Here is a 12,355-nt window from a genome sequence, read left to right on the forward strand (position 1 = left end):
CTTCACCCGGTCTCTTCCGCCCCGGCCATCCTCCCGTCCCCGGCTGCTGGGCTCGGGACTCGGGCGCTTCCGCTGCTGCCGCCGCCGCCGCTGCTGCGAGCACATCCCACCCAGAGGACTGAACGCCGGCGCTGGAGTGGGGAGAGAAAGCGGCAGCCCTAACTTCCCTCTTCATCGCTCCCTCCTTGGCAGCCGAGGACCCGCTAGAAGGCTCCCGCGGAAAGCCAGGCGAGAGCTCGGCGCTGGGGACGGCGAGCTGGGAGCCGCGGGCACACAGGGGCGGGGGCCGCGTGCGCCCCGGAGCCCGGCTCCCGCCGAAGAAGTAGCGCGCGCTCTGGGGCGAGCAAGACGCTCTCCAAGTTGGGCGCGTCCCAGAGCCCGCTGGCCCGCGCCCCTGCAGCCTGTGTCCGGAGAGAGGCGGGGCTGATGGGGGGCGTCGTGGGCGCTGTCGCCTACGGCCAGAGCCCGTCTTAAGAGACGCCCGGCCGGCCTCCCCAGGGTCCCAGCTGGCGTCGCGCCCTCGGCCGGCGCGCGCTCTGATGCCGACGCTGCCGGTGGCCCGGGTGGCCCGCTCGCGGGGGGCGCCCGAGGGGGCGGGGGAGGAGGAGGAGGCGGTGTGATGGCCCTAGACGGCGAGCGGGGGAAACAAGAGGAGGAGAAGAAAAAGAAGAAGAAGAAAAAGAAGAGGAAGAAGAAGGAGCAGGGGGCTCAGAAGAGCGGCTCCCTCTTCGCGGCCGCGATGGGCGAGAACGACGCGGCGCTCCGGGCCGGCGGCAGGGGGCTCTCGGGCCCGTGGGCGGACTCCGCGGGGGTGCGGCCCCGCACCTCCGAGCGCCACATCACGGTGCACAAGCGGCTGGTGCTGGCCTTCGCCGTGTCCCTCGTGGCGCTGCTCGCGGTCACCATGCTCGCCGTGCTCCTCAGCCTGCGCTTCGACGAGTGTGGGGCGAGCGTGCCGTCCGGCGCCGACGGCGGCCCGGCCGGCTTCCCGGCGCGCGGCGGCAACGAGAGCCTGCCGGGCTCGGCCCGACGGAACCAGCACGCCGGCGGGGACTCCTCGCAGCCCGGGGCAGGCGCGGAGGCTACCCCTGAGACCCCGTCCGCCCAGCCGCCGTCTGCGGAGGAGCGCGAGCTGGGGCAGCCGTGGACGCAGCTGCGCCTGTCCGGCAACCTCAAGCCGCTGCACTACAATCTGATGCTCACCGCCTTCATGGAGAACTTCACCTTCTCCGGGGAGGTCAACGTGGAGATCGCGTGCCGGAACGCCACTCGCTACGTCGTGCTGCACGCCTCCCGGGTGGCGGTCGAGAAGGTGCAGGTGGCCGAGGACCGGGTGGCCGGGGCGGTCCCGGTGGCCGGCTTTTTCCTCTACCCGCAAACCCAGGTCCTGGTGGTGGTGCTGAATAGGACTCTGGACGCGCAGAGGAATTACAATCTGAAGATCATCTACAACGCCCTGATCGAGAACGAGCTCCTGGGCTTCTTCCGCAGCTCCTACGTGCTCCACGGGGAGAGAAGGTAGGGAGGGAGGCTGTGCCCCGCGCCGCCCCACCCAGCCGGGCTGCCCTAAACCGCGGGGCAGCCGGCGACCAGGACCCGGGCGAGCTTCGGATACACGGGGGGCCAAGGATGGAGGGAAGGAAGTGAAGGTGGAGGAGGGCCGTCCGCCCAGAACTCTCGGGGTCTTCCCGAGGCTTGGCTTCTTACTGCGGCCAACTCCACAAACTCGCTCACCGGTACCAAATGCCACTCCTCCAGGTTGGGACCCCCTGCCTCGTTAAAGTTGCTTCGAGGCAGAGCACACAGCTTTTTTTTTTTTTTTTTAAGAGTGATGTGTATCTGAGCGGCCCCAGGCCAGGGTGACATCAAAAACCTGCCAATTTACCGTGGAGGGAAAATAGGTGAGCGCCAGAGGCTAGGGCTGCAGCCGGGTGAGGAGTCAGGACGCGGGAGGCAGAGCAAGGTCCTCCTCCCGCCCCGCCACGCCCGCTTCTGGAAGGCGTAGCGCAGTGGACAGGCTTTGGCCTCACGAAGTTTTGCAAAACGGGAAGTTGAGATTCTGGGCAGTAAGAGCCGGTCCCAGTGACAGAGCAGGGGGGTGGGGTGGGGGTGGCGGCGGCTGCCTTGGCCAAAGCCAGCCAGGAATGTTCTTGCTGGTACTTCCCGCTCTCCTAACGCAGAGTGACGCCCGTTTGTTCCCGAGTTACTGCCTCTGGAAATGACTCCAGTGGTGGGTGAAAAGGGGAAAGCTAAGCGTCAGTCTCAAATGCCTTATTAGTGAGTGCCTTTGATGCTTCTTTTAGATTTGGACAGTATTCTGTTTCTTATTTTTTTGAGAAGCTGTGGGGTTTTTCACCACTTGTTTAGAGTCCAGCAGGACTGGGTTCAGGTCTCAGCTTCAACTCCACTTGTGGTGAAGGCTTGCGGAAGTTGATCAATCTGTCACCAGGTCCTGGCAATGACTACTTCTAGTGCCTAATGAGCGTCCTGTATCAACTCAGTCTTACAGGAGCCCCACGAGCCGGGTGCTGTTAACACTCCCTGTTTTACTGATGGGGAAGAGGAAGCACCAAGAAGTGGAGTAACTTGTAATATAACGAGCTGACAAAGCAGGTTTTAGACTTAGGCACTTTGGCTCCAGAACCTCTACTTTTAGTTTTAACTTGGTGAAAATAATAATAGTAATATCCTCATGGAATTGTTGCAGATGTCCACGAATAAATGCATTAAAAAGCACTTAACCTTGTACTTGGCACATAGAGTGCCCACTCATGTTGTGAGTGTGCCGTGGTAGCAAGCCCTCAAGCATGTTGTTGAATGCATAAACAAGTGATTCTTGTTTTTTCCCTGGCCCCTTGCATTTAAGATAAATGAATAATTAAGTGGCTGTGGGGCCAGGGAATAACCCAAATGAACTTAAAAATGAAATCAACAACCTTTGAAGTGGAGGCAGGTTGGAGACTAGTAATGGTGCCATTGGCAGAGACTCCCTTGTTCTCTAGAGAGTCTCACGACAGCAGAAAACTTGGGCTCAGAGAAATCCCAGGCTCCTGGGGTCAGCAGACTGGGCGGCTGGGACTTAACTCAGGCTTTCTGGTCCCTGTGCTAGAGCTCATGCCGTCTGGAAACTCCCAGGAGAAGCTGATATAGGATAAGAGGCTGGGAAAATTTCAGTGTGTTATGAGAGAACACAAAAGTTTTAATATTTATAGGGTGCTGTGGTATAACCTCATCTAAATAAATTGCCCAGTGCTTTAGTGGTTAGGGATCCTGGTGGCTCAGATGGTAAAGAATCTGCCTACAATGCAGGAGACCCAGGTTCAGTTCCTGGGTTGGGAACATTCCCTGGAGAAGGGAATGGCAATCCACTCCAGTATTCTTGCTGGAGAATTCCATGGAGAGGAGCCTGGGGGGCTACAGTCCATGGGGTTGCAAAGAGTCCAGCATGACTGAGTAACTAATACACTTAGTGGTTGTGTGCTAATTAAAACCTCCTATAAGTGAATGTATAAATTATTCACATTCAAACTCCTAAGATCAGATGTAGATAATGTAAAACCCCTTCCACCACGTTCTCTGACATATTCTCAAGAATATAGATGAAAAGGGTTTTTTAAAAGATCCACGAGCATGTAAAATTTGGGGGAAAAGCATAGAAGGCAAGTTTGCATGTTATGTCAAAATGCCAATAGTGGGAACTGCATATCATTACTGATGAATCATGCTGTGGTGAAATAAATACTTCCAGCAAATCCTATTTTTTCTGAGTTGTGCCAAAATATATTTGGTGGAACTGAGCTTGTTGTGGTCAGTGCTTTCAAATTAACAGGACTCTTAAAAAGACCAGATGTTCCTGCTTGACCTATAACTGATTTCTTGTACCCTAGTGCATATTTATATTCAAACTCTCAGCTTCATTTTCTCCGAAGATGTAAATAAGAGGGTTGGGAGTTTAGCCTAGTGCCTATGTAGCTAAACTCTGCATCCCATTAATTTTCCAGGATTTGGCGTTTTTGGAGATCTCAGGATGGTTTTATTAGTAAGCAGCCTCTTAGAGAAAGTACTTGTTCTTTTTTTTTTCCTTTCAACATCAGAATGAATATGATAATTTCTTATATGTTTCTACTAGAGTTGATAAGGCAAAGGAAATCGAATCAAACATGTCACAGTTACATCAAAATAACATATATTAAGCTTTTTGTTTGTTTGTTGTTACTATGGATACTTGGAGAATTTTTAAATACACCAATATCAGGAACTCAGCTAGAGTTAGACTTTTATTGGTGGTGATTCTGTCCCCCAAATGCAATGTAAATCGACATTTTAAAACATACTTTTCAAAAGGACATAAATGCAAACTCTTAAGTTTTCATTTGTTTAGTGACTGAATGTTTTGGTCTTTCAGTTAGTCAGAATTTTTGCCAATTTAATTATCAGACAATTTCTGTAATGAAAGTATTTAATCTGGCAATAGGGAGTCACATTGAGCAATTTGAAAGATTTAAAAAGAGCAATACTACCATTCTGTCCACCTTACTTAGTCTATGTGGAAACAACTGGTTAATACTCAATCTGATTTTCTGGTTTACTCTTCAGAGGCCTAAGAGATATAATTTGGGTGGAGCAGGGAAACTAAATTTCACTATGTGCTGTGTGCCTTTGACCCTGAAAAGTTTCATCCCCCATGAGGTTTTGGAGGGGGCCTGCTTTTTGGTCTGTAGGGACTTACCTCCCCTGGTTCCCATATTACAGTAGAGAAAGTTTAGAAGACAAGCTATTCACTTGAGGCAAATCTTTTACTCTCGGTTCAATGTTTGGCTAAAGGGAAATTCACCACTTGTTGAATATTGCAAACAAATTCTCTTAAATTTGAAATGTTTATACATATCAGTAAATGGTCTCTGTTAGGTAGAATGGCTACTCACTTTTCCCTCAAGAAGGTGGGCAGCAGGCAGATAGAGAAGGTGTATATTCATGCCATAATACCCTGAGTAGAATCTGCTTGCTTAGAATTAGGCAAAATCTTCATTTACCTGAAGTAATTGATGCTTTGGGGTAGCCAGATGGTGAGCATACCCGTGTTTAAGGTAAGGTACCTTAATTTAGATCCAGATGGTCGGATTTAAAGAGGAAGCTTACCCAAAGTAAATGACCGCCTTATTCACTTTCAAAAGGGACACCCTTTTTCTTTGACAAACTTTGAGTCTGTGACAGTGACAGAAGACAGAATGAAAAGAGGAGGTCTTTTTCTTTCAAGGGTTATTCAGAGAGAAACCATGATCTCCAAGTAAAATGGGAGGATAAAATTGTGGTTTTCACAGAGAATTGCAAAAATCTCCTTTGCAAAAATCTTGTGGAGAGCGTAGAGGATTCTATGGGTAGGCATTTGATCATTTGTTATATTAGTGTGGAAGGTTTGATGCCTTGTACTTTTCCTGAAATGAACTAATTTCATTTCAGAAAACCATGGCATTTAATAAAAATAAGAAAACCACCATGTTTTTATGTTGAGAGCAGCCTTACTTCTCCCATTCACTCTGCACAGGAGCTATCTTTACATGAACAAATGCGAACATCTGGCTTTTTGACCCTCTATACAGGGCTCTGCACTGAAAAATCTAGGAGAACCATTTGTTTCTGTGAAAACTTTTTGTATGATTCCTTAATGTACTTATTTAGCCCATTGTTTTCCTGTCGAGGCACACACAACCATATGGCCAATCTGAGTCCAGTGTTGGATTTTGCTTATGGTTCAAAATGCTATCAGTAAACTAAATTAGAAAATATTGGGAAAAAAGTTTTGACCATTTAATACTCACTTATTCAGGGAGGAAAATTCATGTAATTGGTGTTTGTCTTGCTATGTTTTTTGGTCACCCTGGATAGTAATAAAGTATACCTTATTTATGAAAGAGTTAAATTAATTTTTCTGTGTATTTTTTCTTCAAAATAACTCTAAACAGGGCCTATCTGCTCTGGATCTCTTTCAAGCAAAGATAGACCTGTGACTGATTTCCCTATGTTGGGTTTGTGTAGCATGTTTATTTTCTCAAACCAATTTTTGCCGCCATGTATGCGGACGGGCTTGAGGCAACAGTATAGGGCAGTAATTTAGGTTTGCTTGAGGATGATGATGGCATTTGAGTGATATAAGAATGGGACTCGCTTCTTTAAACATGACTTTAAAGAGTGATATAAAAAGAGTGAAGAAGAAATAGTCTACCTTTAATATGTGTTTGACCGTCTATAAGGAAGGGCGTCCACCGTAACCCCAGGCTCATCCTCCTATCCCACCAGCAATGATCATCACCTCGTCGTCCCTTTAATTCAAAATTACACCAGTGGCTGGATCCCTCCAGATTTTCTCAAAGATCCATGCAATCCTGCTTTTTGCCACTAGAGAGTGGCTGCTCTCTCCAACAGAATTTTGCTACAGAGGATTTGAGAGAATCTTAAGATGCAAAACACTTCTTGCCCCTCCTGGTTCTTTGGACAGTCTGAAATAATTCACAAACAGGCCCAGCTGGATGTGGTCCTGATGGGGCTGTAAGTGGGGAGTAAGACTGACAAGCCCTTACTGAGTGGGGCTAAGCTGGGCTGAAGAGTCCCTGGCTCCCCACCCCGCTCCCTGTCCCCAGGTGTGCCCTCTTGGTCTCTGGATAAGCTGCTGGCTCCGGGCTTTAAGGAGCTCTGGCAGTGGTTGCAGAGAGACAGGGGTGACTTGAGTCCTCCCAGTGCAGACCTGTGCTGATTTGCAGGGTGAAGTCAGTTTAATTATTTGGATATTTTCTCATGACTCACAACTCAAAAAACAAACAAACAAACAAACAAAAACCCCGAAACCAAAGGATGTAAAAAGAATGAAGTTTTAAAATTATCCTTGTTGGTTACTTTTTATCCCTTTTAAGAAGAGGTTTGAGCACTACTAGTTGTGTTGCTGGATGGAAAAGTGTGTGTGTGTGTGTGTGTGTGTGTATGTGTGTGTGTATGTATGTGTGTATATGTATGTGTGTGTATATATGTGTGTGTATGTGTGTGTGTATGTGTGTGTGTGTCTGTGTGTATGTGTGTGTGTATGTGTGTGTGTGTGTGTATGTATGTATGTGTGTGTATATGTGTGTGTGTGTGTGTGTGTGTGTGTGTTCAGGGACTCTGCAACCAGACTACCTTGGTTTATGTCTTGACTCTACCACTTAATTAGCTTTATGACCTTGGCCAGGTTTCTTATTGTTCTGTGTCTGGTATCCTTATATGCAAAACGGGGATAATGATATCCTCTTTCGTGGGGTTATTGGGGAGGATATGAAATGAGTTAAGTAATAAAGTGCTTAAAACAGTGTCTGACAGTTGATAAGTATTTGTGGGTATGAAATACAATTATGTTATTACATGGCTGGATATCTATTCTTCGAGCTGGTACAGGGTCATTTAGGTTCAATGTTGTTGCCTTAGGCTTCCCCTTACTCGCAAGGCAGTGCGGAAATGGTCACTTTGGACATTCCTTCCACTGCTGTTTGTTTTGCCCCCTAAGCAGAGTTCAAAAGACAGGGAGAGAAAATCAGCAGAGTCCTTCTGCAATGAAGAAGAGAAGAAAAAGGCTGTGTTATTTCATTGCTAGAGAAACCCCACGCTTGGTCCAGACACTGCGATAGAGAGGGTCGAGGGAGCAAGAAGAGTGTGTGAAACAGAAGGGACTCGTAACTCTGATGCTTGCCCTGCTATCTCAGCAGTGAGAAGAGAAGAAAACAGTGACTGAAGGGTCAGGAGGGTGCCTGCCTTGTCTCTGGAAGCCAGTAGAGGAAAGAGAAAAACCTCGAGTGCCAGGGGAAAGGCGCATCAGTCATTAGCTACTGCTCTGCAGACTGCATTTGGGTTCCACCAGAAGCACTATTTTATGATACTCACATATTTTTTCTCTTTCCTGTATTAAACAAATGAATATCAGATACTAGTTTATTTATCCTTATGAAAACCTAATGTTATGACTCAGGAAAGTAATTTTAGTGAGTACATAATACTCTTCAACAATGGTGATCAAGTACTTGGTACTCATTTTTGAGAAGAGTATTTAGTGCACAAAAATGAAAACAATTATGAATATTATGCTCTGTTTTTATAACACGATTATTCACATATGCACCACTTCCTACATACATATTGCTGGTATTATTGCATTATGTTTTTAGTTTACTACAATGGTTATTTAAAAAAATAGACTACACACTTGCTTATAGCACTGAATATTCAGCAGGAGCACTTTCCTTCCGAAATGGCAGAGCTTTAATGACTCATTGCAGTACATAAAAACACAGTCTAAACAACGACCCATTTTGCCTTAAAATGTTTTGTCATTGAGTAATAATTTGCATTTTGATTAACAGTCTTCACTTTAAATGGGACATGGTAACTTCCATGACCTTGTCCCTGTTCAGTTACTAAAAGCAGTTGAAGAGTAACTAGATGATCCACTGGATCACTTCTTTCAATCTTGGGAGTTTTTGTTACTAATCTTAAACTATTGCAACAGTAGGCAAATTGCTGTTGTGACAGAAGCAGCTTCAAAGATTATCACTCATTGTGCTGTATGTGTGGTCTGTATAGAGGTGGCCTAAACGGAAGCCTTCCAAAAATGCCCTGCATTTGTGAGGTTCTCTTGGTTTTGGTGGGTTCCACAACGAAACATGAATCAATCTGAATATGAGCAATGTTATGCAAATGTTTGTTTCCTTTGCATATATTAACTTTATGAAAAGGCAAACTGAAAATAATGGAACAGAAATTGTTTGTATCACATACTGTAATTTGTTGGCAGTATCAGCCAACGTTAATGCATTATTTCAGCTGAATCTTATCTTAATGATTTGACACAAGTAGCTTGCCTAGTGAACTTCCGCAGAAATAAGAAGAAATCAATTCTCTATATCCTTCAGAGGCAACATAGAGCTTTAAGCTCTACTTCTTAGCACAACCAAAATGTCAAATAGACAAGTTGTTAAGAAATCAAGTAATTTATTTTAGATAGAAGAGAATTAAAATACATGTATATTATTCATTTTTCTAGTTATGCTAAAGTGATATTCTTGGAATAACACTTCCAGGATGTTACTTTTAGTGGTGAAATTTCTTTACGATAATAGCAAGATTCTTTAAAAGATAAAAATGTTTTTGTTTGAGAAAGCAGGAGAAAAATAGACAACAAAATACTTTTCCCCATTACCTTCTGCCTCCTGCTGTTTTATTTTTACTTCTTGCTGTATTTATGTATGTATTTCATATCCTTACTGTATACTAAAGTGTTCTCTATTTTTAATTAATTTTTTGTATTTTTTTCCTACCTGGTGTACTGCTACTACCTCAAACACTGCCTCAAATTTGCTTAAAAACCAAACTCATTATTTTCTATTCCCAATCTCTTTCTCTAGAGGTCTTTGATGTTTTTAGTGACAGTAAGCAGAAAAGAGGTCTCACTTCCACCACTTGAAGGCAATCATCAAATACATGCAGTGAAGATTATGTTTTTGAAACCCAACAGACACTGTTGCTTGTTGAGGTCACTGAGCCTGAAGCTGGCTCTCTTTGTTAGGAAGGAGATGATCCAGGGAGAGAGAGGTATCAGAGACAGATGCGCAATACTGAGAGTTGAGAAAGCCAGACCCTGCAAGAGAGCAAATAGGACATTAACATGTGAGTCAAGGCCTTTTTAAAAGCTTATTTCTGTGCCACCTGTAGTCCACTTGCTCAGGTCTCCATCCGTCTCTGACCCTTAAAGTAGTGCCCAGGCTTCAAGACCTGTTCTTAACTTCCTCCTCCCTAAAGCCCTCTTTCAGTTCTTAAGACAGGTGGTTCTCAGCGAGGTCGGTTCTGCCTGCCAGCGCACATTTGCAGTATCTGGAGACTTTGGGGTTGTCACGACTGGGGAGAGGCATTGCTACTGGCCTCTAGCGGTAGACGTCTAGGATGCTGCTAAGCCCAAGACGGCCCTAAAAAGAGAATTATCCATCCTAAAATGTCACTAGTGTTGAGAATTCTAGCACTGAACCACTGATACTTACATTAAAAAAAAGAAAAGAAAAGTCAGTAGTGCCAAGGCTGAGAAACCTTGCTTCAGAAGATGTAATTTCTTCATACATTTGTCATGGCTTTTTGTGCAATACCTGTCTAGGCTTATGTTTTATTTATTTTATCAGAGTATAAACTCCTTGAGGGAAGGAACATATATATTTATCTTTATCTCCACAGCATTAAACACTCAAGAATGATGACCAAGAGAAGCAAATGTATATAGATCTTGTAGCAAAAAGCTATCTAGCAGTAATGTAATTTAGTATTTTAAAATCATCTCATCAAATTCAAGGACTATTTTATTTCTAATTTTTATTCAGTTATAGGTTCTCAACTTGAAAAAGACCCTAAGCATAGTCTAGTCCAATTGCTCTTCTTTTCCAAGGGGCTTGTTTTGATTTGCTAAATACTGAATTGAAATTCAATTGCAATCGTCCTCAGGTGCCAGACTGTGAAATTGGTATTTCCTCATTTAGACATTATCAAATATATGCTAGCCCTCAGTGCATGGATATATATACTGTGTGTAGGAATTCATTAAGAATATTAATTGCAGAAAAAGTCACTAGATGATCTTTATAGTTCCTTTCAACCCTGAGAATCAGCAATTTAAATTGCTGGCCTTACTAATGTATTTACTTACAATGTGAGGCAAAAAGAGACTTTTGAGCATGACGTGATTCCTGTGCATAAATATTTGGTTTATTAATTTCTCATTAGCCCAGAGGTATTCAAATATTCTACATATAATAAATTCCTACCCTAATAAATTCCTACCCTTATAAATTCCTACCCTTTAATTACTCAATACCAAAGACACCTTTAATTTTTTACCTAATGATCAGTACATTCTAAAGGCAACCTCTCTGTTGAACTCTTATGGAAATTTCCCCTAGTATTATTGGTAGTTTTTAATGTATTATATATATTTTTCTTTTCAGGTAGATTGCAAAGACCTTAAGGACAAAAATGATTCTATCTTGAAAAAAAATCCTGCCACACAGAGTGAAAATCTCACACATGACAGACAGTGTCTAATTGCTCAATGACAAGACTTGGGTTTCTCAGTACTTGGAAGTGAACGTATTTCCTTGTATATTAAATTTCATAAGTATCTTTTAAATGGCCTCAGGAAAGAAATATGAAGCTCAGTGACCATTTTAGTTAATAAAAATGTTAAGATTCAAGAACATTTTGTAAGACAAAGAAGCATGTGAAGAGAAAATTGTAAATGAGTGCATCTTAACAAAAAGTTACTGATATTTCATTAAGCAAAAACTATATTGCTATCAGTAGAAAATAGGGAAAATATTGCCAAGATGCTGGCAGATATGGAAAGAAAAACCTTTATGACCAATTGTCAAAATAAAACCTTGTTTATAAATTATGGGTGAACATTAATTTTGCTGTTTTTGAAATACAATTACCTTTTTCTCAGACACAGAAAATGTGGATTCCAGACCCAGCTTTGCACTAATTGCCTGTGTAACTTTAGATAAATCACTTATTTATGGAACTACTGAAACTACTTTTTCATTTTAGGAATTTATGAAAGCTGGACAATTTGTTTCTAAGATTGCTTCCAACTTTAACTTTATATTTTTTCTAAAGATTTATAGTTAAAACTTCTTTCCTAAATATTATCTCATTTTATCATCTCAACAGTTTCGTAAGGGAGGCCTAGAAATATTTTCCTTCTACTAATGAAAAAATAAACTCAGGCAGTAAAGTGATTTACCCAAGCCTGGTATGTAGCAGCTCAGTAATGCTTCAAGATAATTCTCGAAACCCCTCTCTCAGAGGAAATATACAATTAATCTTTAAAATGTCTTATTTTCTCTGTTTGAAAACTAAGCTTTTAAAAAGTAGTCCTTCAATAATACATGTGTCATAATTTTTGAAAGTGTAAACATTTACATTTTATGGTTTGATCCAGGGATAGCCAATAAGATTCAATACACATGTCAGCCTCTATTGATTGGTATAGCTCCCTGAAGTGCTGTGTTGAGAATAATTTTGAGGCCAAGTTTGGGCTCAGCGGGAAAGTGTGCCATGTGAGATTAAGCAAGAACTCTGTTGATGATGGGGAAGGCAGGGTGGGTGGCAGAATGACTGTGGGGATAAGAGCCTTCTAAAGAGATGGCTGTAGCACTCAGCAATGTTTTACCAAGGGTTTGATATTGACTTGCCTTAGCTACAGTTTTAACTAGTATTATTTAAAAAGTTTGGGGCTTCTACAGTGGCTCAGTGGTAAAGAATCGGCCTTCAATGCAGGAGACCCAGATTCAATCTC

At 43.5% G+C, this 12,355-nt stretch overlaps 1 protein-coding gene across 1 annotated transcript in view; it reads left to right on the top strand.

The window, feature by feature from the left end:
• The first annotated feature begins 617 nt into the window (after nt 1-617).
• TRHDE (thyrotropin releasing hormone degrading enzyme) overlaps nt 618-12,355 on the top strand; it is a 429,224-nt gene continuing 417,486 nt past the window's right edge. The window contains exon 1 of the mRNA XM_043879610.1: nt 618-1,518. Coding sequence (XP_043735545.1) covers nt 620-1,518 — 899 coding nt within the window. The 5' untranslated portion in view covers nt 618-619. The remainder of the gene's footprint in view (nt 1,519-12,355) is intronic.

This window comes from Cervus elaphus, chromosome 3 (genome assembly GCF_910594005.1).
Source record: "Cervus elaphus chromosome 3, mCerEla1.1, whole genome shotgun sequence".
NCBI lineage: Eukaryota > Metazoa > Chordata > Mammalia > Artiodactyla > Cervidae > Cervus > Cervus elaphus.